At 54.0% G+C, this 24,872-nt stretch overlaps 1 protein-coding gene across 3 annotated transcripts in view; it reads right to left on the bottom strand.

The window, feature by feature from the left end:
- TBC1D22A (TBC1 domain family member 22A) overlaps positions 1–24,872 on the bottom strand; it is a 297,147-nt gene that overhangs the window by 190,937 nt on the left and 81,338 nt on the right. For all 3 annotated transcript variants that reach the window (XM_049626541.1, XM_049626543.1, XM_049626542.1), the window contains 3 exons: positions 20,119–20,189; positions 7,990–8,118; positions 5,024–5,086 (listed from right to left, as the gene is read on the bottom strand). In XM_049626541.1, coding sequence (XP_049482498.1) covers positions 5,024–5,086; positions 7,990–8,118; positions 20,119–20,189 — 263 coding nt within the window. The remainder of the gene's footprint in view (positions 1–5,023; positions 5,087–7,989; positions 8,119–20,118; positions 20,190–24,872) is intronic.

Raw genomic sequence — 24,872 nt, 5'->3', positions numbered from 1 at the left:
TGGAGCGGGAGACACAAGGGCGCTCCTGGGTCACCGGGGCAGGAGCAGGTGAGGCTGGCCTGCTCAGCTGAGAGGGGGGGCGGGGGGGGGGGGGGGGGGCGGGGGGCCGGCCAAGCACAGCGGGCTGCTGAGGAGTGGTCCTCCAGATGCGAGCGTCAGAAAGCCACTTCGATGTGGCCCCAGAGCCAACTCCGGGGCCTCCAGAGGCGGCCTTCCTCCCGGCCACCACCGGCCCTGCTGTGGGCGGGCCCACGCGGCTCCAGGCACAATCAGTCTACGCCAAGCGCACGGTCGCAGTAAGAGTCCACTCTGAACGACTGCTTCTATTTGCCGCCTAGAAAATGCCCATCCTTCAGGGCCATGGAAAGCTCGTCACGCTCATTCTAAGAATTGCACGTAAATAATGTGGTTTTAAAAGCCTGCATGTTTCATTATCCTCCGCGTCTGTTTAAATGTAACGAGACATCGCTTCTCCGTGGCTAACTGGAAAAAGCATCTTATTTCCCTAATTTGTGACATTGCTCTAAGAAGCAGATAACCAGAGGGCAGATAATATAATAACCACGAAGGAAAAGTCACTTGGTAGACGGTAAACTTATCAGTAGAAAAGGCCCAATAGGGATATTTGAATATCATTCCCCTAATAAACTCACTGCACCCTCCATGGTAGCCACGGGCCCACAGGTCAGAACTTGTGTGTTTTCATGTAATAGACTGAGTGAGCTCAACACCGGACAGGAGACCAAAAAAACAAGCAGCCAAAAACTTACGAATTTTACTTTCAAACAATGACATCGGATGAAAACAGTAATTACCAATTTCGACAAAATCTTCTGACTCCCATGAGGTTCCAGGAGATGCTCTGGGCACCGTCACCGCGAGGGCCCCAGCCCTGCTCTCTGGGAGCCGACAAACAGGGTGAGCGAGTGGCGTCACGAACAAGCAGTCAGGCCGCACACACCAGGCGTGAATGGGGTAGGAGAGCGTTGCGGGCATGTGGCGCGTCTGATGAGGCAACCTCCCAGGTAAGGTCTGAAGGCCCAGAGGGACCCAGACCCTCAGGGGTCACAGGCGAGGGAGAGATGGGGATCCGGTCAGCTGTTCGGAGCAGCTGGCTCTGTGGCACGTGCAGCTCTCGCACCAGAGCTCGGCCGAAACAGACACCGCGGAGGTCTGCTGTCCCCTGGGGCCCGCTCCACCGTGGGGACGGGCGGGGGGCGGTGACCCCCCGACCGAGGCTGCGCCTCTGCTCTCTGGCCGAGAACCGCCGGGTGACGGCCATCCAGCCCGACTCCATCCGCTCTGCTCACTTCCAGGCCTCCCTCTCGGCAGGTAGGCGAGCCTGAGGCCCCTGAATCTAGCTGAGCTCCCATAAAACAGGGATTTCCGGGCCGAGCTAGCCCAGAGAACAGGCAGGCTGAAGATTCTAAAAGCAATTCAACGGCGAGCAACAGACGGAACGGACCCTCCATCAAAGACCCGCGTGTGGCAAACCAGCACACGTAACAACGCACGCCAGTCACCAGGGAAAGGCAAGTTATAAGCCGCAAGGTACCATCACACGCCCGCCAGGAAACGGCTGACATTAAAAAGCCTGCCGGTACCGAGTACCGCTAAGGATACAGCACAAGCCCTCCCACGCACCGCTGGCGGGCACGCCGACCGTCACAGCCACCTTGGAGAATCGTCTGGCGGTCTCTAATGAAGTAGACACACACCCACTCACACCACACAAGCACCCTGCTCCTAGGTCCTTGCCGCAGAGGGGCGAGCAGGGGCCTTCACCAGATCTCCACACAAAGGTTTGTAGCACATTTTTTTGTGTGAAGACCCACACTTGGAAAGAGCCCAGGTGTCCATCAACCGACAAACGGGTCACCATGCCAGGACACGTCCGACAACAGCGTCCTACCCAGCAGCAGTGCGACAACGTGCACGCGCGTCTAAGCACTAAGAGAAGGCACTCACGAAAGTCTGGAATTTGTGGGATTCCGTTTGCACGCAATTCTTAAAAGGCAAAGCTCCAGAGACACGGAAAGCAGATCAGGACTTAACACGGGCAGGGGTGGGGACAGGAGGCTGACAGCAAAGGAAGCGAGCCCACTTTGCAGGGTGATGGAAGTGTTCTATCGTGATTCAAGGGGCTGTCATAGTCCCAAGCACAGGTGTCAAAACCAATCTAAATGCACACTTACAATGGGTACACTTTACTGTCCGGCCACCAGACCTCAAGAAAGCCCACAGGAGGAAGCGGACAGTTGTGGGGGAGAGGGGCGGGTGGCGAACCGAGCGGACTGCGCATCCCCTACTGGAGGGACAGGAAAGTGTGGGTAGATGGGGGATGTGCCGAAACCCTTCTTCTGGGCGGTCAGAAGGCCCAGACGTCAGCGAGGCACACGAACCAGCTAAAATCCGAGTCACGCTGTCCCGGTTCCAGACGGTCAAGTACAGCCACGTGACTAAGTTCCGGCCCGCGGGACGGAAGCACAGGTACCGGGAGCACCTTCTAGGGAAGAGCGGTAAGGGGACGGGCGCGCCCTCCTCACTCCTGCACGTGGAAGGGAAACGCGGTGCGGAGAAGCTACAGCGGCAGCCGGGGCCCCAGGGGGTGACGCCGAGCACAGCGGCAAAGCCGCCTCACCGCCAGGGGGAGCCCGTGCGGGAGACAGGAACGCACCCCCGGTCCCGCCAGGCCGCCTGCTGTCTGCGGCAGACCCCTCTGAGCCGAGCCGCCACGACCCTGCCAGCTCTCCTCTACGAGCGACGTGTCAAGTGGTAGGAAAAATATAAAAATGACGGTAAACCGAAGATCTGTGGCAGACTCTATTTTCCATTAAAAAAAATAAGTAAAAAAGAGGTCATGATATGTTCTCCCTCATTTTGCAGATACGGTTAAGCACAACCATTGAGAAGGACCATCAAAAGCGACCGCCTCAAGACGCCTGCTTCTGTGGGAAACTAATTCTCTCCTTTTGTGTGCTATAATCCACAGGCACTTCTGCTTTCATAATCCAGGATTTTCGTTCAACAAACTTACTAAGCATATAAGAGACAGGAGAGTTTAAAAGTGTGCTTGCCGGAGCACTCGAGATGCAAACAAGTGTCTCAAACCGTAAGTAAAAAACATTCCACTTTAAAGAGATACCATTTACGAGAGTAACAAAAAAATGTGATAACTAAGAATAAATCTAATAAAACACACACAAGACCTTTCCCGGGACAAATTTTACAAGTACACTGAAAGGCGTCACAAATGGCCTAAAAATGGAGACGGTGCATATTCACGACAACAAAGAGGGTTCCATAAAGACGTCAATTCCCCCCATCTGATCTACAGATTCCGCGCAAGCCCAGCCACGAATCAGACAGACAGTAAAGACAAAAACGGAACAAGCAAGTCCCGGGAGTCTGACTGTGAGAGTCGGGTGGGAGCGCACAGGCCTGAGGCCTGGAGAGGACCACGGGCACCAGGGCCCCGGCAGCCGTGGGACTCGGTACGAGGCTGAACTCGCCGGCAGGTGGGTGTCGAGGGAAGACCCCTTGAATTCTAGGACAAGACAGAGAACAAAGACGCACGTATGCAGGCGTAAGGAGGACGCACACCAGAAGGGACGCTGCAAACACGGGGAGACAAGCTGGAGGCCACACTTGAGGCCGGGCCTGACAGGTCACTTCAGGGGAGAGCTCACTGGAGGGCGACCTCACCTTGTAAGCAGCCGGTGAGTACATACGAATGAAAAACGGGAGTGTGAAGGACAAATGAGCAAAGCTTCAGATGAACCTATGGGAGCGGACTGACTACACAAGGTACGTGTAGATTTCTCAAGAAAGGCACAGCAGTGCCAACCAGAAATGAAGGGGCCGAGAAGTTCGGCCGCACTGAAACGAAGACCTTCCGGTCGTCAACGCCACCCAGAAGGAAGTGAGAAGCAGCCACAGGATGGGAGAGGACGCATGTGACGTGCAAGCTGACAAAGATTTAGAATCCCTAACACATTAGGATTGGCAGCCAATAAAAAACTAGATCGACCGCCCACAAGAAAAATGGGCAAAAGACAGAGGGCAGCACCCCCCCGAAAAGGGACCACGGAAACATTAACACAGGAAGAGATCACGGCCACCAGTAAGGAGAGACATGGAGATGACGACCAGGAGGAGAAGGCCCGCTGGCGGGACAGGAATGAGGAGGATGAGGGGCGTGGTCACAAGGCGTGGACGAGAGTGAGGGGGACATGGAACGTGGACATGGGGCGTGGACGAGGAGTGTGGACAAGAGTTAGAACAACAAGGAGCATGGACGCGGACCGTGGATGCGGGGCGTGGACGAAGAGCATGGACACGGAGTGCGGGACTCGAACACCCCACAGGCGAGCGTCTGAGGAGGGCAGCTCCCCCGGGAGCACGCTGACACCAGGCCTGACAGGCTCCCGGGCTCACCCCCACCCCCACCCCAGCACAACCGTTCTACTTCTCCTCAACGCCCCAGGGAAGGGCCTGATCACAACACGTCAGACGAGCCAGACGTCCGGCGACAGGAAAAAGCCACAGAAAGTGTGCAGTATTTGACTGACGGACGATCGCCCAAGAGGACACACAGATGAGCTGGATGTTAGCAAATGATATGGAAGAAAAACACGAGCTGCAGAGAGAAGGCCACGGGACACGGGCTGAGGTCACGGGATCACAAAGTCAGGGGGCCGCTCACGTCGCGGGGGCCCTTCAAGAGCAGGGTAGGCACCGTGGGCGGCTCCAAGGCCACGGGTCCGACGTGAGTGGGGCTCTCCCCGCAGGTGGGGAAGGACACGTGCGCGCACTCCACGCACGCCTACCCGTGTCTTCCGTACGCGTCAACGCCACACACAGAACAGCGACTCCTGTCCGTGATTACGTTCTCGAGGGCCACCGCACACGCGCTGTGGGTAAAGCACCCCAACCGCACAAACCACGTCGCTAGTTCCGAGGGCACCCACCGCCCCGACCCAGGGAGACACCGTCCACAGGAACTTGCGATCCTGGCTCTTACCTCGGTCACTTTGGGCTGAAGTATCAGCGCCTCCGGACTCATGCGAGGGATGTCTATGTGGATCTGCGGATGCAGGGAGAGAGGTGTTATTTCCAAAGGTGACAGATGTCGGCGTAAGAGCAGTGCTCATCGGCGATGAACTGACCCGGGACTCGAACCCGCTCCCGCCCCGAAAGTACCGACTCCCCCCGTGGCCGAGTGCTCGAGGGGGCAGGTTCTAGCCGCACGGGCCCAGCACGAGGGCTTGCCGACGCTTCCCGCGCAAACACGAGCTGCCAGATCAGGAAGAGAGCGGGCCCTCGGCTATTTAGTAACAGAATCCATAGCAATTAGCAAACATTGATTCCCGGCCTCGGACACGGGAGCAATTCAGGTACATCAATAGAGGACAAGTTTTCGGCCGTGACAGCTTCTTCTTGGCGCCCAGGCCACGTTTTTCTCCACTTCACAGAGTCCGTGGGGACCCGGGGCACTTTTCAAAGGAAGCACTTAAAAACCTCTGCCAGCATCGGCCGATCCCTGCTTGCGCGCCGCCTGACCCGAGAGCCCCAACGAAGCCCCCGACACGGCAGACGACGACACCCGCAGGTCCAAGCAGCAGCGAGCAAGAACCTTTGGGGCTTGAGCTGGCGCCACGGGCCGGCTCCCAACGTCCCACGGGCACGTCCGCCCCTGGCCAACACCGTCACCGTCCCCAGTCACCCAGGAGGAGGCCACAGAGGCTGAAGGAAGACGTGCACATCGTAATGCCGAGAAGGAGCCAATGTTCAGGTTCGTTCCCATCAGTACGTGCCCACAAGGACTCCACTATCCAGGGGAACAGGACAGCATCCTCGCTCTGCCTCACGGGCACGACAGCCTGGGCACCATGACTGAGGCCCGGGGCCCAGCATCCTTGTCTAGAAGGTGCCTGCCACATCCCCCGGAGGCTTCCCTGGTGAAGACCACCCGAGGTGGAGGCCATCAACCGTGCCGATGCGAGGCGTGGCGGCTGCTTCCCCACTGACGGGTCCCTGCCTGGAGCCCTTCCCTCGGCGAGAACCCGGGCGCCAGCAGCCCATCGGCAGCACCCGCCCGGGGACAGGACCAGGAGGGGCCCGGGGGCCAGTGGACTCGGTGTTCAGGGCGGCACTGAAGGACAGCGGGCAGGAAAGCGAGAGAGGGCAGGAGACGGCCCGGAGGAAACCATCAGCCCCACGCCCCCTGAGCAACGCGGGGAGGAAAGGAAGAAGCGTGGGCCTACGGGCGGCAGTGCCGAGAGGGAGGGGTGCAGTCCAGACCGGGGGCCAGACGACCCTAGTCCGACCGCGTCCCCTGCCCCAGGGCGCCCTCAAGGGCCACCCTCAGAACACGGCTCCCGTGCCATCACACTCCGGTGGGCGGGCCAGTGGGCACCGTACCTACACCTGCCGTCTGTGCCAACGGGAAGGGGCTGGACACGCGAGGCGGGCCTGCTTGGCGGCAAAGCGAGCCGACATCACTGCCGCGGATTACGGTTTTCTCCGCGATGTTATCACAAAAACATCTGGGGAATTCACAACAACACAGAAGCTTTTTATTACCTATCATCGTAACTGAATAAAGACACATGCGACCTGTATTTAATTAACTCTCCCTCAAGAAATTCGTAACAGAATACAGTCTGGTAAATCTCACAGATAGATGCTAGGTGTCATCCTTTGGAAGTCTTTTCCTCGAATAAAAATGTATCAAAAACACATCCAAAACAATACCAAGTGGAACCATTCCCTAGAATTAGTGAAGTGGAAAGAGAAAGCAGGCAAGCTACTATTGCCCCAACCAAATCCAAGTGCAATCTATCTTAAATCCGTTTCTCAGGGTGCCAGGCAAGCAGCGCCTTGCGCCCTGGAGCGCCAAGGAGCCAGAGGCAAGGGCCCCGCCCCAGAAGGGCCTCTCCCGGGTCCTTGCTCTCTCGCATGGCGCTCGCCCCCCAAGCTCGACCGTTTCCCCTCCATGAGGAAGATCTTCTCAGAATCCATTTCCCTTAAAGAACTGTTGGTCACCAATCGGAGGGAAGGCCTGTCTTGGGACCTGTGTAACAGATCTACACCAAAGTGACGAAGAGATGTGGAGAGCCCGTATCTGAGGCAGAAAGATTCGGCAAGGCTCCTTCACCCAGAAGGAGGGTTTCCAAAAGGAAATATTCAGTACGAACGCGTCTCGGGAAAGTCAGAAGCTGACTGAAGAAACAGGAAGCAGAGATATCAGTTAAGAACCACCTTTTTGCTTAAACACAGCGCAAAAATGAATGAACGAATGAATGAATGCAGCGCAAACCATTCTGCATTTCACACATTACAAAGACAGCAAGAATGACAAAGTCCTCAATGAGCTTTTCTAACAGCAAATTCTGAATGCACTCCGAACTATAAATCAAATGTAAGGATTCTTCCCCTCATACACACTGTCAACTGTTCAAGAAGCCATAATTACACCATTTTGTGTTCAACGAGGGAGCAGAAATGATACCCTGGCTACACGTTTTGCTGGAGATGAACTGCACCCCCCCAGTCCAGCTGCCCAGTCAGCTCTCGTCTACCCACACCCCACCCCTCCGTGCCCCAGAGAGTCAGGGCCCACAAAGCCCACGGAGACTCTCCTCCTCTGATCGGTCCAGCGACATGCCTGTCCGGGTCCTACGGGCCCAAGAGCAGCTCTCTGACACAAGAAAGCCCGGGCGGCTCCCGAGGCACGTGTCAGGGCACCAGCAGGGGACCTCGGGCATCCGCTCTGCAACTCCAATTAAAAACATCCTCGTCACTTTTATAGAAGGAACCGGAGATGAGCAAAGCACTACCAGCAGGAGCACACCATCACTTGTTCATTCGTCAGCAAACACAAATCCGTGGCCCGGTTAGGAACGCACCAGAGCAAACAGCCCCTCCCGCAAACCATCACCAGGCCAGGGCCCCTCACGGGACGTGGAGCGAGGGACAGGCACCCACCTGCCTGTAGGTGTCCTGGTGAGCGTCGTCATGCCGGGAGTCGTAATAGTGCTCGATGAACGCAAAGTATTCTTTCTGCTTTCTCTGGAGCGTGGCTGGTCTTCGCTCCACGTTGGCAGGAAGGTAACCCTGGGTGAGAGAAAGAACAAGAACAAAAAGTAGGTACGGTTAATGCCGACTCACAAAGTGTGAAATCCAAAGGGTCTTAACTGGGTGTGGTGCTCCCAAACGGGGGGGACGAGGACGGTAAGCGGAAACGGACACGAAGCACATCAGGGAGGCGGCCTCCGAGGCACCGGACGGGCGGCTCGGGCTCAGACGCTCACAGCCTCCACCACGCCCGCCAAACCTGACCCGTGGCCACAGGAGTGGGAGTCAGACGGAAGCCAGGCTTGAACTCCGTGCTCTTCGAGAACAGGACTGAGATGAACCTCTGGTTCTAAACGGCTCGCGTGCCTCAGAGAACTCGGAAGTCTGCACGGTCTTCTGACCAGAGTACATGCGGGTGCTCGTGTGTGCTCATGCATACATACAACGTACACACAGGCATGTGCATGTGTGGGCGCACACACACACACGTACGCACATCTGGAGAGATCGTCGCTCATGCAGATTTCCTCCTCTCTCCAAAGACTCGTGGGCGACTGGTAGCCGCAATCCCAGGACATAAAGTGAACTCAAACCCAGAAGGACCAGGCGGCTCAGGGTGGTCACGAAGAGCCCAGTCTCCAGGGCCAGACTGTCGGTGTTGTACGTGCTTTTTATTTCGCTGCTTCTGCTTTCTTTAGCTTTTAGTTTATTTTTTTGTTTTGAGAGGGAGAGGGAGAGGGAGCCCAAGCAGGGGAGGGGCAGAGACGGAGGGAGAGGGCTTGGGAGAGAACCCCAAGCAGGCTCCAGACCGTCAGCGCACAGCCCGACGCAGGGCCTGAACCCACGAACCATAAGATCAGGACCTGAGCCGAAATCAAGAGTCTGACACTTAACCGACAGCCGCCCAGGCGCCCCTCTTTGCTTCTGCTTTTTAAATCAACATTACCGACATGTCACACGTAAGATGAAATGTGCCTCTTTCAAGTAAACCCTTCCATGACATCTGACAAGGGTACACAGCTGCGTCACTACGGCCCCCCCGTGAAGACGTGGAGAATCTCTGTCTCCCCAAAACCTTCCCCTGTGCTCATCCCCCTCTCAATCAGGAGAGCCCAGGGAGCCGCACGACTCCTCGCGGACCGCCCCGGCCTGGCCTAGAACGTCACGCAAATGGAATCATTCGGGGACCCGCGCTTTGTGTCCGCTCGGCCTGGCGTCTTTGCGATTTTTCCAAACCGACGAGGGGACCGGCACCCATCCCTCGGCTCACTTCTCCACCGCACGGAGACCCCGCGGCCTGCCGGCCACTCACTTCCTGCCGAGCGCCCGGGGTGTTTCTAGTTCGGGGCTACTATGAATACAGCTTGTTGCTACTATTCTCGTACAAGGCTTTTATGGCTACAAGCTTTCCTCTCTCGTGGTTAAACACCTAGGAGTGGAGTCTTGGCTCCCTGCACATGTACATGTTTCCTTTCCTAACAAACTGCCAGACCTTTCACAAGAGATGATGTGGTTTCACACTCCAGCTAACAGAGGATAAGAATTTCAAATGCTCCACACCCTCCCTGATAGTATTGCCCGTCTTTTCTTTTTTAATATTTTAATAGTTATTCATCTTTGAGAGATACAAGAGACAGAACGCAAGTGGGGGAGAGGCAGAGAGAGAGGGAGACACAGAATCCGAAGCAGGCTCCGGGCTCCGAGCCGTCAGCACAGAGCCCGACGCGGGGCTCGAACCCACGAACCGCGAGATCGTGACCTGAGCTGACGTCGGATGCTTAACCGACTGAGCCACCCAGGTGCCTCTCTTTTTTTAATTTTTTTAATGTTTATTTATTTTTGAGAGACAGAGAGAAACAGAGCACAAGCAGGAGAGGGGCAGAGACAGAGGGAGACACAGAATCCAAAGCAGGTTCCAGGCTCTGTGCTGTCAGCAGAGCCGGATGTGGGGCTTGAACCCATGAACCGCAAGATCATGACCCAAGCCAAAGTCAGATGCTTAACTGACTGAGCCACCCAGGCACCCTGTACTGTCCATCTTTAAATATTAGCATTCTGGGGGTGCCTGGCTGGCTCAGTCAGAGCATGTGACTCTTGATCTCAGGGCTGCGAGTTCAAGCTTCATGCTCAGTATAGAGATTACTTTAAAAAAAAATAAAATCGGGGTGCCTGGGTGGCTCAGTCGGTTAAGCGTCCGACTTCAGCTCAGGTCACGATCTCACGGTTCGTGGGTTCGAGCCCCACGTCGGGCTCTGTGCTGACGGCTCGGAGCCTGGAGCCTGCTTCGGATTCTGTGTCCCTCTCTCTCTGCCCCTCCCCCATTCATGCTCTGTCTCTCTCTCTGTCTCAAAATAAATAAACATTAAAATAAATAAATAAATGAAATCTTAAAAAAATAAATATCAGCCATTCTACTGAGTGGCTTTAATCGCACATCCCCGATGATTAACAATGTTCAACATCTTCCCACGTACCCAGCCGCCACTGCTTCTCTTCTCTGGTGAAGTGTCTGTTCAAATCTTTTGCCCATTTCTTAAACCAGGTTATCTTCCTAGTGAGTTTTACGGTTCTGTCTTCTAGAAGCGAATACACATTAAGATTATATTCTCCTAAGCTGGGCCCTGCCTCCTTGTCTCAAACAGCCTAAGTTTTAAATTTCCATGCAATCCAACTTACAAAGTGTTTCTTTTATATTGAGTGCTTCTTCTGTCCTACAGAGGAAAGATTTCCTCCTGGTCTCTTCCCTGGATGTTCTGAAGCTTTACCTGGCTACCTCCTGCTCATCCGTCCAGCGTCTCTTCGACGGTACTCCTTCAGGACGCCTGACCCAACCCCCGAGGCCAGGCTGGTCCCTCAGGGCTCCAGCTGCTCCTGGCACGAGACCCCCACAGAGCCAGCCCCTCACCGCGCCAGCCACGTGGCAGCCAAATTTTCATTAAGTGAATTCATGTATGAGCAAGTGAACAAATAAATCCCACGTGGTATTTTCCGCCTTTAAGATGCTCCCACATCTGCAGCAGACCTGTGTTTGCTGCTGAACATCTATACCTCCCTTGTTTCCACAGAGCCCCGAAGATCCTCCAGGAACCACACATCCCTGTTCTCAACCCCTTCCTTCAGGAGCGTCCCTGATGGGCCACCCCACTGGCCACAGGGGCTGACAGGCTCAGAGGCAGAGAGGGGACCCAATGCAGGCACAGAAGGCAAGCCCCACGGCTTTTCTTTGCTTCTTCCTGCGAATCGGGGAGAATGTGCAGAGACTGGAGCTGTGGCAGCTGCCCTGTGGCCATGCGGGAGAACCACAGGCTGTGGGTCCGTCACAAAGAGCCGACCTGCAGAGCTGAGCTGGGAGAGTCACTGGCCTTGACGAGGTCGGCCTGAATCCCACCACGTCTTCTCAGTTGTGCGAGCACATCCGTCCCCTTTGCTTCCCCGAGGCATTTCTAGGAGCATCGATTCTCAATGACACTCCTGCATACGTTTGCTTTCACACACCGGGGTCACACCGTTAAGCCTCTTGTCCATAAACACATACTGGAATATAACACGCGAGCACGCGCCATCCAAACGGCGGGAGGAATTATCATAACCACACATGGCTCGAGGCCCCTGGGAGCCTCCTGACCACTGTCCTTCACCTCCTCCCCGGAGCTAATAAGTCCCTAACTTCTAACACCGGGTAAATGCTGCCTATTTCTGAACCTTCTACAAATGGAATCATTTTTTCTGTCTGGCCGCTCAAACTCGACATTACATTTGAAAAGCTCACTCATGTTTGGAACATGTTAAGAAGAGCTTTCACTGTTGTGCGTTCCCGCGTACAAATCCCATGCTACCGTCAGCAGACGTGTGGACTGCTCCCACTCTGTGTTCTCAACATTCTCGTTCCTGCCCTTCACGGCCCATGACGTGCATTCTGTTAGATATTTACCAAGGAGGCGAACCACTGGCCATGCCCACCTTTCATAAGTTCTGCTGCAGAATTTTCCGAAGTGATTACACTCCCACTGGAGGTATTGTGGCAAGTTCTACATCCTTGCCAGCACTCGGTGTTGACAAACTTTTTCTTTTTAACCATCCCGATGGGCCTGCAGTGGTCTCTGTCAGAAGGCAGCTTTGGGGCACCTGGGTGGCTCGGTCAGTTAATCGTCCAGCTCTTACCTTCGGCCGAGTTCGTGATCTAGAGGTTCCTGGGTTCAAGCCCCAAGTCGGGCTCTGTGCTAAGCGGAGCCTGGTTGGGACTGTCTCCCTCTCTCTCTGCCCCTCTGATACTCATGCACATGCGCGCTCACTCTCTCTCTCAAAATAAATAAACTTTAAAAAGACAAAAAGAAGGTAGCTTCGCTCTGCATTTCCCAGAAGACTGGCGGAGCTGTTCTGCGTCCACACCCGGGAAACGCGTGGATGAGCATAGCCCGGTTTTCTATTGGGTCGTATTCATCTGCAGGCACGTCACACTCCACGGGGGAGTCCTCCGTAAGTCTCTACTCCTCCTCCCCGTGCTTTGCCTTTTCTTCCCGCTAATGATGTCTTTTGATGAAGACAAGTTCCTAGCTTTAATGTGGCCCCATTTATTAATCTTTTATGATTAGTCCTTCTCGTGCCCTTTGTAAGAAAATGTCCTTCATCCAACCTGCCATGCGTACACATCGCACTTTGAAATCACGACCGTGTCCCCAACGTCGTTAAGTAGTGGCCTCCGGCGGGGCCGGCACAGGACAGCACGCTGGGAACCGCTGTCCTCGGGTCCGAACCACGCGGGGCTGCTGGTGTTCTACATCGGCAGAGCTGAGCGGTCACCAGGCGCTGAAATCTGTCCTGCAACACCGCCACCCAGCCTCTTCCAGAAAGTCTGCCAACCCGAAGGCCTTCCGCCATATGTACCTGTGTTTGCACGTGTTTATGCTCAACCTTCCTCGTTCTGAACAGGGTGACAATCTTTTCCCTTGTCTGGTATTCTGAGCCACGTCTGACTTCTTCCTGAGGCAAAATCCCCACAAGCAAGCTGTTCGTCCAAGGCCACACCGGGCATACTGAAGGCTCCCGATGCTTCTTCCCAAGCAACCCACCAGGGAGGACAGCAGTTTCCGGTCTGGGAGCCCAGTCCCCGCCCTTCAGCAGCACGACGAGGGGCACCTGCCTCAACTCCAACAGGTCGGGAAGGGGCAGGTTCGCCAGAGGGTCCCGCTGACAACACAGGGAACCCCGACGGTGGGAGCTTCTACCGCTGAGCATCGGTGGCTATGCTCCCGCGTGCGTGCCTCTACTTTCTGGCCAGACGAGAGATGCTCCTGTTCTAAAGGCAGATGGGTTCACACACTCGGAACGGCGACGGCAACGATAACCCAGGCGCACACAGGAGTGCCAGGCGTGCCCGGAGCACCCCTGCCGCAGGTCCTGCGTGAGAAACCGCCCGCCCCGGGCGCCTCCACTGTCAGACCTCTTCTGCCGGCACCATGCGGCACGGGGCGCTCTCCCTGTCGGGGACCCAGCCCTGTCCCTGCCAGGGGGCCTCCCACCCCAGGGGGAATGGCCAGACCCGAGGAAGGGCACTGCTTCGTCATGTCAGAGACCATCCTCCTGGCAAGCACCAGGAGTGACCGCACCCATCTGACCTCACTGTGACTTCAGTCCCCGTGGCCATCACCTGGCAGGAAGAACAATTCCTATCCCCAGGAAGCCACGGCCACAGCTGAGTAAGAAAAAGCCCAACTGCTCACCAGGCGCGGAGCTGCCCGGAGCACTGCCTTGAATCCTGCCTGGTGGGTGGGCTGGCGGTGTTGTCACTGACGGAAGAGTAAAGGCTCAAGAATGGTCACCGCAGCCGAGTTACAGGGCCTGAGCACGGACCGCAGCCAAAGCCAGGCCCGAGAGGCCCTTACCTGATGCTGCCCTTCTCGGGGGATGTGGGCTCACTTCGCACAAACTCAGGAACAGGTCCCCACCCCGTGGGGTCATCTACACACGTACACACACACACACACACACACACACACACACACACACACACAACCTGGGCTCTGCCTGTGTCCCGGACCCTCAGACCCTGGGCTCGGCTCCGGGAAGCAGAGAGGCCGAACGCAGCCCTGCACTCGTGCCCGCCCCAGGAACCCACGGGAAGGCAAGTTCAACCTTCCCACCAGCACACCCGGGAATCGCGCCCCTGCACGGAGGCGGACGCCCTCCCTGCGCTGCCGTCAGCCCCTGTGGCCTCTCTCTGCACCCTGTTCCCTGGGCCCGAGACCCTCCCCCCTCCACACCAGGGCTCAGGAGGCGCTGGGCAGCTGAGACAGAGGCCTCAGACGTGGAGCAGCCCCTGACCTGGGGAAGCAAGGCTGGCCTCTCACCTCCTCCAGTCTACTCTCCAGGGCCTGAGTCCCCAAAAACTCTCCCCTGAGCACCTCCCCTGCCGAGGCCGTATCCACCGGACCAAAGACACGTGGCTGCGGCTGCCTCAATTTGTCGCTGGAGCTCAGCTCCCTCCAGCGGCTGTCTGGTCAGCGCTGCGACCACGCTACGGCGGGTAACCCGTCTTCAGACAGCGCTTCCCCCACAGACCTGCCCCGCCCCGTCTGAGTCAGCACTCTGACCTCGGCCTCCCTCCCCGGGCTCCAGGTATTTCCAGACTCAGCTTCTCAGAGACGCTCAGACACAGAGATGTCGCTTACTCTGTCTCTCGAGCTCCCGCAGGGGGTTCTTGACCCGTGCTCACGGGGACTCCGGCCCCCCACGCCCAGAACACTGAGGGGCGCACCACAGGTTCCCCGTGCAGGCTCGCTGAGCGAATGAACGATGTCACCACTCCCCAGGGACGGCCACGGCCCCGGGCGCCCAGGGAGGAGGATGTCTGAGAGACCTCATGAAAAACAGTATCGGCCAGTACACAGTTCTGGGTTCGGTCTGGGTGGGTCTGGGGTTGGCACTGGTGGTGGCGAAGACAACAGTGTGGAGGGACAGAGCAAACGCCCTGAGAATGGTCACATGACTGCACAGGGCACACGGGGGGGCACTGTATCCAGGCTGCCTCCGCCCCTGGCGGGTGAGGAGCGTGGGCAGGTGCGTGGTGGCCGGGCGGCAGGCCCTGTGTGCCAGGCCAGGGCAGCGGGGCCACAGGGGGTACAAGCCAGGGAACGGCGTGGGCAGCCCTACAGCGGTCACATGCGGTGCCACCGAAGGACTCTTCGTGGCCGTGCACGAGGACTCGAGCATTCTCCCAACCCCCAGACTCTAACTTCACTACTGGAAGAGAAATTCTAAAAGGCAAGCGTGTCATGGTGGGAGCACGGGCAATAAAAAGCCCCGCACACACTCCTGACACTCACTCCGAAAGGAAAACACACATATGCAACTTGAGGCCTCTCGATAATTAAGCCAGACTAGAAATTATGCAAACGAAATATGTTCAAGTACGCAATGAATTTTAAATGACACAACTACGGAAAACTTAATTGCCGTATTAGCATGCCATAAAAACACTAATCATAAATGTAAAACGATACACGCATATACTTATGTCGGAACCGTCCCAGTGACACAAACATCCAATCGCTCCCTCCCACCAGGTTCACGTGCAAACCGACCTCAACATACTGCAAGGAGACATGATGACACCAGCATTTCACTTCTTGGGTTCTTTGGGGGGTTTTTTTGTTTTTTTTTTTAATTTTTTTAATGTTTATTTATTTTTGAGACAGAGAGAGACAGAGCATGAATGGGGGAGGGTCAGAGAGAGAGGGAGACACAGAATCTGAAACAGGCTCCAGGCTCCGAGCAGTCAGCACAGAGCCCGACACGGGGCTCGAACTCACGGACCGTGAGATCGTGACCTGGGCCGAAGTCAGACGCTTAACCCACTGAGCCACCCAGGCGCCCCTGGGGTTTTTTTTTAAATGTTTATTTATTTTTGAGAGACAGAGAGAAACAGAGCACAAGCAGGAGAGGGGCAGATAGAGAGGGAGATACAGAATCCGAAGCAGGCTCCGGGCTCCCAGCTGTCAGCACAGAGCCCGACGTGGGGCTCGAACCCACGAACCGGGAGATCGTGACCTGAACCCGAAGTCAGTGCTTAACCAAGGGAACCACCCAGGCACCCCTCACTTCTCGTTTTTAACCATCCTGTTCATTAGCGTAAATGTTAAATGTTTAATTAGTTTCCGTTTGATGTTTCTGAAATAGTTATTTTTTTTTAAATGAGCCAAAAAATATGATTTTTGACAGCGCTAATTTTTAAAAAGTCACAGCCGCACTTGCATGGAATTTAAATGTTAAATAGCATCCATGGTGGCTTCCTGGTATTTCTAGACCAGAGTATATGCCAGTCCCCCACAAATGACAGGAGCCAAGCTTCCCATCTTTCTTCGTTAAAGTACCATTTCCTACTCATCAGTTAAGAATCGTGCTCTTCAACAAGCCACCAGGACAAATCCTGGTTTGTAGCGACAAGTCGTGAACATCCTGGGGGAAAAAAGTCATTCGTCTCCCAGGTCTGGAAGTAGGTTCACATTCAAGTACAGCTTGGGTTGTCTTTGTTCACCAGACAAACGACAGATTCTCCTCGATCCTGGGTTCAGGGTCCCGGAAGCAAAAGGGCTGGAACAAGCCGGACCCCACCTGGGCCCCAGTCGGGCCTCCGGGACGCTCTTGGTCAAGGCCAGGCACGTCGGCCCAGGCGTGTTGCCTTCTTGGGTGCAGGTCCCAGCCGGTCCCTGTGTGCCTGTCCCACATGGCACCCACCTGTCCTAGAGCGGCCGTCTCCAACCCTGCGAGACCCAGAGACCAATGTTTCCCCAACTCCCAGGTCACACTAATGTGCACCCAGAACGAAAAAGCGCAGGTCAAGAGGGCAGCCCAAAGCCACCACGTCCCAGCCACCACCCCCCACCCCCACCGCCCGGCCTGGGGTAGGCTGGAACTGGTGCAAACCGGGGTACACCCCAAGGCTCTGATCCACTTTGCGGGCCCAGGAGAGTGGAATGTGAAGCCTCTGATTCAGAGACAGACTGAAAAGTGGCCTTAACTGGGGCGACACTTCCCTGTACCCCATGGCCCGGAAGTGCCTGCTGGGTTTTCTCCCCACCATTTTCCAAGATGCTCCTGTGACCTAGCACTTGCAAAGGGTCTGCCGGCTGAGGGCAGACGCGTGGGAAACACCTGCTGAGTCAGAAGTGAGCGGTCAGCATCCTGCGCCGTGCTCCCCAAATCCCCCAGGACAGGAAACATACCGATGATGTGCGCTTGGGAGTAACTGGGAGACGAGGACAGGCCCACGAGGCAGCTCCTGGGTCAGCGCTTCGAGGTGAAGAGACGACGGCCCCAGGATGCTGGCCTCCTTCCACCTACCCACACCCATGTCTGACTAGCACCCCTCAACCTGGATTCCCAGAGCCCGTCGTCACCCCCAGAGGGACCGTGTGTGGGCACGTGACGGCTGAATGACATCACCGCCTGCCTGGCCCAGCGCACGGCAAAGTCGAGGTGAGCACACGCTCCCTGAGTGACAAGCCCAGTGCCATGGCAGCGACTGGCTCCTGCTCCAGCGGCCACAGGCCCCCCAAAGCCTCCACCCACGCCCCCGGGGGGTTTTCCCTGACCCGGCTGTCCGTCTCTTCCTTCCAACAAGCACCCAGAGCAGCCCGGCACACCCTTCCTCCCGACCGGGCCCTGCTCGCGATACGGACCCACCAGCTCCTGGGTCCTGCACCCAGAGACCACCGCATCTGCGAGCATCTCTCGCGTGTGCACGGTCTGGCACACAGCAAGCACTCAGTAAGTGCTGTGAAGCAAGCTGAGACACAGGGTGAGCAGAGCACTGGGGGCCCAGACTCCTGAGAGAACAAGGATCCTTCCCGTGCGGTAAAACCCCGGTCTGCCCTGGGGGAGACAGAGGAGGGCAGGGACTCCTCTTCTTTTTCGCAGGCTCCATAAGGCACAGGGACTTGGTCCTTTTCTCTCCTTATCTCCCAGCTCCAACACAGTGCCAGAGCCACAAAGTGCTTGGTAAATACGATCAAATCAATGAAGGAACCAGCCAACAGACCTTTCGAGAGACTCCTGACTCTCCCATTCCAGAAACACAGCCGACTCACCCCTCACTCAAATCCTTCAGGAGTCACCCGCTCCTGGTCCCTGGCTGCCCCCGGTTCCCTGCCCCATCCAAGCCTTCTCCCTGCCATTCCTGGGAGCACGCCCACCTTGGCCCCTGGTCATCCAATCCCAGCCATTCCTGGGGAGCCTGCCCACCTTGGCCCCTGCTCGTCACCAATCCCAGACATTCCTGGGGAGCCCGCCCACCTTGGCCCCTACTCGTCACCAATCCCAGCCATTCCTGGGGAGCCTGCCCACCTTGGCCCCTGCTTGTCCAATCCCATCTGCATCTAACCCCCCCCCACACACACACACACACACACACAAGGACCCTGACACACCCTTCAAGATGTTCCAGAAGCTCCCACAAGAAGCCTGGCCTGCCACACAGGTGAGTCTGCGCTATCCTGGGACTGCCCTCCCTTTTTTGGTGCCCCCCCCCCCAACTTTGGAAGGACTGGCTTTGCCCACTCACCCCCCCACACACATTGTTTTTAACTCATCCATCAACCCAAACCCAAAGAGGTCTAGAACTGCCAAGTTCATCTCTGTCCTGCCCGGTCTCCAGCTTCCCACCTCACAGCACCTGCAGAGACTGGGAACGAGAAGCCTTCCCTGGGCGCTCACTCCGCTCCTGACCGCCTGAGCCCCGTGCACCCCGCAGCACACGGTCCCAGACTGTGCTGCAGCCCTGACCAGCCCTAACCCCTCCTAGTGGCAGGGCCACTATCTGATTCACCTCTGTCTCCAGGCAAGGGGCTCCGTCATCAGTTAAGCGGCTACGCGGTACACATGCCCGAGGAGGCCCGCACATTCCTTCCCTGGCTTTCCTGACATTCCCGCTTACAGACTCTACCCACCTACACCCTCCCTCCCATTCCGACCACAGGGTATCTAACCACGACTCGAGCAGACTGAGAACCGAAGGAAAGGAAGGGGACAGAAGCATTCATGAAGGCTTTCCACCTAGAGGCAGCACATCCTTAAATACAAAATTGTACCATTAGGTCTTAAACGTGTTTTCATCAAAACTTCCCACAGTTCAATCTCAAAACTTTGCAACCTATCTTGGAGGACGTTTGGAAAAGTAGATACAAATGCTTAAAATAACAAACACCAAACAAAAACATGAGCAATTGTAGCAGGTCTAATTTTAATTGCAAGAGAATATTTAATCAATAAATATTCACTGTTGAGAGCTGTATCTGCATTTAGGATTACGAGGTACTAAGCTGCAAATTTATGAAGACTCATTAGCAAGAAAGAGTCTTTTAAATACTGAAAAGTCAAACCCAATTTAGAGTAAACACTTAGAGTTCCCCACTGATTTAACTCCAAAAATAATTTAAAAAGGGAAAGAGAAGAAAGCTGTCTATAAACTACTCCCAAGCTTTCAGCAGGGCCCAGCTCACTTCCGATATTAACCCGAGTGAAGGACCGGGAATCTTCTGGCGGCCGCCCCACCCCCACCCCGTCCACCTGACCTCCTCCAGGAGTCTCCACAATGGGCAGTTTAGAACCAGAACCCCAGCCTCCATCACAGAAACGCAGACTACGTCTAACATCCCCACTAACATTTAAAAAGAGAAAAAGAAAAAAAAAAAAAAAAAAAAAAAACCACCACCTTTGTCAAACCTATTTCGCTGTGATGGATTCCTCAGAACTGAAACAGTCTTCTATGCTCAATCCTTTCTATATCACACGTTTGAAAATATTACAGATTTTCAGAATAATAAAATCAGAGAAAAAGAATACAGCTGTCATAAATAATTACCTCTCCTCATTTTCTGCCAGCCTTGTCAAACCAAGCTTGAAATTAAGCAAAAGATGGAAAATGTCACCTTAGCTCAGACAAAGGCCCGGATCACTGCCACAAAGGCAAGGCGCGTGCCTGGGCGGCCGACGGGCCACGCCTGGAGCCTGGCCGCCAGGACAGGCAGCCCCAGGAAGACTCACCGACAGCAGCTTCCAGGTAATCGGACGAACCGACTTAGGGATTCCGGACCAGCTCAACTTCCGCAATTCCTCTGTTGACAAAGAGACAAAACAGGGTTTACAAACAGTCCACAAACTCCCCACGGGGCTTTAACATATTCCATCAATGTTACGGCGGGGTATGAGGCCCCATAAAGGAAATCAGAACAAACCTGAGTGATAAAGATTTCAGATAATGATTGTTCTCAATATACAAGAGACGCAAAGTCGCCTCTATTCCCGCAGAGCTAAGTGTCACCTGTTTGCATTTAAGTTACACAGAGTACATGTTTGCTAAACGCATCGCAAGTGTCCCCACAGTCTCGCCGGGACAGGTGAGGCACCACACACCTTCCTCCCTAGAGCAGTGAGTCCAGAGTCCACGTGCCCCCTCCTTCCCTCCCACCCTCCGTCTCCCTGTACCCCTACCACCGACACCTGTCCCCAACTTAACCACCCTCTGAGCTCTCCCATCCTTCCCGCATTCTGTCTCACTCCCACCATTTACTGCTGGAGAACAGAAGGCGCTTGGCTCCAAGACTGCTTTTGGAAGAAATTATTTCACGGGGATAAGCCTGTGTTCATACAGCACCGATCAAGGGTGAAGCCATGTTATGCACACATCAAGGACGACACAGTCTTCCAAGTAGACTAGTACAAGTCACTGTTGCCATCACAAATACCCAAAGAGAGGCAGGGCTGGTCAAGGACATGTCCGGAGCCTCCGGAGGGCAGGAGAGGGCACAGCAGGGGCCGGGCGGGTGGGGAGATCGGCCCCTGAATTCCACGTGACCTTCTATGTCTCCCCAAGGTCTCAGCCACGTGCCCCGAATGGATAGAGAACACATTTCAATTTGCAGGTGTATCAACACTCAGTCAGTCCCACTGAAACTGAAGTAATTATTTCTCTCCTTTAAGTTACGAATCTACCATCAGGCTCTTCTCCTAACAGCTAGGAGCTCGTGATTAATACTCGGAATAAAAGAAACGATTAAAGAGACTTTGGTAATATAATCAACAAAATACAAAGTCCTGACATCTAATCTTTTTCCAATTACTAAAGTCTAAGTAAAATAAGTACAGAATAATTGGGCGACGGTACCAGCAATAACTTGCACTTTACAGCAGAATCTCAGAAAGTATCGAATCTTCCCCCGCACCCTGAGGATATTATGAAAAGCAGGAACCTAATATCCGAACACCAATAATGTAATGTTTACCAGTCATGTTCCCAGGGCCTCTCCTCCTGCACGAGTCTGGTTTTCTGATTATGGTTTATATGAAGAAAGCCGAGAGAAATCTCCGTTGCTAATGTTCTCTGAACCTGTCTCCTCATGAAGGAAACTCACAAAAATGGTGCCTTGAACAGACATGTGAGGCCAAGTTCTGAGTGTGTGTAAGCGTCAGTGTGTAAGAGGAGCTTTCAAAGGCGCTATTTGTTCCTTGCCACAGCCTGAGTGAATCAGGGCTGTGACCCTACTGGGTAGGCAAGGAGCGGAGAGGTCGGGGGACTCGGCCACAGGGGCCCAGGAACTCAGTGACCTTCACAGCCCAGAATCTTTCCACTCTATTAACTCCCCCTATTAGAAAGGCTTCCTGCAAACACAGACAAATTTCACTCATGAATATGGACAAAAGGTCCAAAACAAATCTTCGCAGATCAAAACACAGCCAGGTATTCAAAGGACAGTACACACAGGAATAAAACTCCAGGAATAAAACGGCTCCATGTCGGGAAATCTCGTACCTATAAAGGTGTTAAACTGGCTTGATGGGAAAGTCACAGGACCATTCCGGTAGACGTCCAGTGTAGACCCTCGCCCAGGGCCTGTTTGCCCCTCCACCTTTCTAGCGGAATCCCGGATGTGCAAAGTGACCACCAGCACCCCACCCCGCAGCCCTGGTAATGAGGGGAGTCAGCCTGAGGGAAGCTGAACCCAGCACCCCAAGGTTGGAACTGATTGGCTGTTGCAGAGCAAAGCTGAGGAGAAAGCCCCTCCTGGCTCTTCAGAAACCTTTTGGAGGCAACCTTCTCTTGCTCCCTCTGAAGACCGCTAGGGTCAGATGTGAGGCTGGGGCTACAGCCAACTGTCACCCAACTGGCCTGAGGATAAAGCCAGCAAAGAGAGGCGGGAATGAGGGTTGAGTTCAGCAAGACGGGCAGATACAAGAACATTCTAAAATCAACAGCTTTTCTCCATCAGCAACAAAATAAACAATATTGCAGGCATAAGGCTTCACAAGAAATGGAGAATAGCATATGAAGAAAACTGTGAGGTTCTACTTAAAGAAATGGAGGAAAACACCAAGCTCACTGGCGTTAACAAGGATTTAATGAGCACCTCCTCCGGACCAGGGAACAACACACAAAGCCCTGCGCTCAGAGGACCCACCTCCACCCCAAGGACAGAACAAGTGTGAAATTCCAACTGGGCTCAGAACAAGAGGTAAGGGCTGGGAGGTGAAAGGACAGGTGGGAAATTCTACCTTGTTAGGAAGGTTTCCCTGAAGATGACAACTGAGGAAAGACCCACAGATGAGGAGACATTACTGAAGGAAGAGGGGCTGGAAGGGGAATATTCTCAGTCCAGGAAAGAACTAATGCAAAGCCGTGGCCACGGCGTGAAGAAGAGACCAGAGGGACACTGGTGGGCTGCTTATGAAGCCCAGTGTAGGGGGGACGGCGGCTCGGGTGAGGACAGGGGAAGAAGAGCAGGGACCGAACACACTGCTGGATCTTGCCTCAATATTACAGTGCTGTCGACCACCACTTAAAAACTCTTTAAGTTCAACGCAAGCCAACAAAATCCCAGGGGGATATTCCGTGTGTGCTGTAAAACCTGATACGCTGGCACTAGTTCATCTGAAAGAGCAAATGCTTAACAGCAGCCAATAAGATTTCCAAAAAGAATAACACGAACGGACTTGTATTAACAGACAAGAAAATGTGTAAGAGAGCTACAGTTCTTAAGACACTGGGGAGATCAATGGAACCGATGAATGGTTCACATCAAACCTGCACTTAGTTATGATTACAACAGCATTTCAGATCAAGGGGCCCATCAGTCAATGGTGTCCAAACAATATGGCATTTATTTTCAGAAAAGGAAATCAGACCATGTATCTTACCACAAAAACATTTCCAAGGACACCTGGGTGACTCAGCCGGTTATGCGTCCGATTTAGCTCAGGTCACGATCTCATGGTTTGTAAGTTCGAGCCCCGCATCGGGCTCTGTGCTGACAACTCAGAGCCTAGAGCCTGCTTTGGATCCTGTGTCCTCCTCTCTCTGCCCCTCCCTTGTTTGCACGCGCTCGCTCTCTCTCTCTCTCTCTCTCTCTCAAAAATAAATAAACATTAAAAAAAATTCCAAATGATTAAAAATCCTTAGACCGGGGCGCCTGGGTGGCTCAGTCGGTTAAGTGTCCAACTTCAGCTCAGGTCATGATCTCATGGCTTGTGGGTTCGAGCCCCACATCAGGCTCTATGCTGACAGCTCAGAACCTGGAGCCTGCTTCACAATCTGTGTCTCCCGCTCTCTCTGACCCTCCCCTGCTCATGCTCTGTCTCTCTCAAAAATAAATACACATTAAAAATCCTTAGACCTAAATGGAGTGTGTGCATGTGTGTGTGCGTGTGAGCACATGTATGTGAAGGAAAGATAAAAATACAAGAAAATATAGAGGAATATTGTGCTACTTTCAGATGGGAGAAAGGCCTTCCAAGCAAAACACAGATCCTAGAACTATAATTAAGGTTGACAAACTAACAGTACAAAAGTTTAAAATGGCTGCACAATGAAAGACACCGTAATGTTAAAAAAAAAAAAAAGAAAAAAAAGACAGACTTGAAAAATACATAGGTACCATACAAAAAAGTTAACATCACTCATACATAAAGAATACATACAAGAGAATGATCAATCTACACAAAACTGGAAAATTCATGGAAGAGGAAATAGAAGTGGCTAGTACACACACAAAAATAGGCACATAATCTCAATGGTGATTAAATAACTACATTATTAGAACAAGAAATTTGTCACAAATTAGATAAAATATTAAATGAGTATACCCGTACTGATGTGACTGTAGGTGAATAGCCACTCTCTTATAGTTTGGTCGGAGTGCATACGAACAGAACTTTCTTTTGGTCACGTTTTAAAGGTATATAACATTTGAGCAGCAACCTCACTTGAAGAAATCTGTTCCACGGGGACGTGTGCAAGGGGTTACACACAGGGTGCTCGTTGGAGCCTTGTCGTAACAAAAACTAGAAACAATCAGAGTGTCTGTCCTCAACAGGGAGATGATTAAAACACTGTTACATGCACACGCTGGACGACGACACTGCCACGGAAAAGAATGGACGCCTTTCTGGGTGGATATGGAGTGAGTCTGTAGAGATGGAAGAACAGGGGAAGCCTGGGTGGCTCAGTTGGTGACGTGTCCGTCCAACTCTCAGTTTCAGTTCAGGTCATGACCTCACAGTTTATGAGATCAAGCCCCACGTCAGGCTCTGTGCTGACAGGGCAGAGCCTGCCTAGGATTCTCTCTCCCTTTCTCTCTGCCCCTCCCCTGCTCATGCTCTCAGATTCGCGCGCGCTCGCTCTCTCTCTCTCTCTCTCTCTCTCTCTCTCTCAAAATAAATAAACCTTAAAAATATATCAAAAAAAAAAAAGAACAAGAGAAAGCAGAGGGCAGACACCCTGAGTGCTTCTGTAGGTGGACACAGGA

The sequence above is a fragment of the Panthera uncia genome, chromosome B4 (assembly GCF_023721935.1).
Source record: "Panthera uncia isolate 11264 chromosome B4, Puncia_PCG_1.0, whole genome shotgun sequence".
NCBI lineage: Eukaryota > Metazoa > Chordata > Mammalia > Carnivora > Felidae > Panthera > Panthera uncia.
The sequence above is the reverse complement of the archived record's forward strand: the minus strand, read 5'-3'. Positions and strand labels throughout refer to the sequence as shown.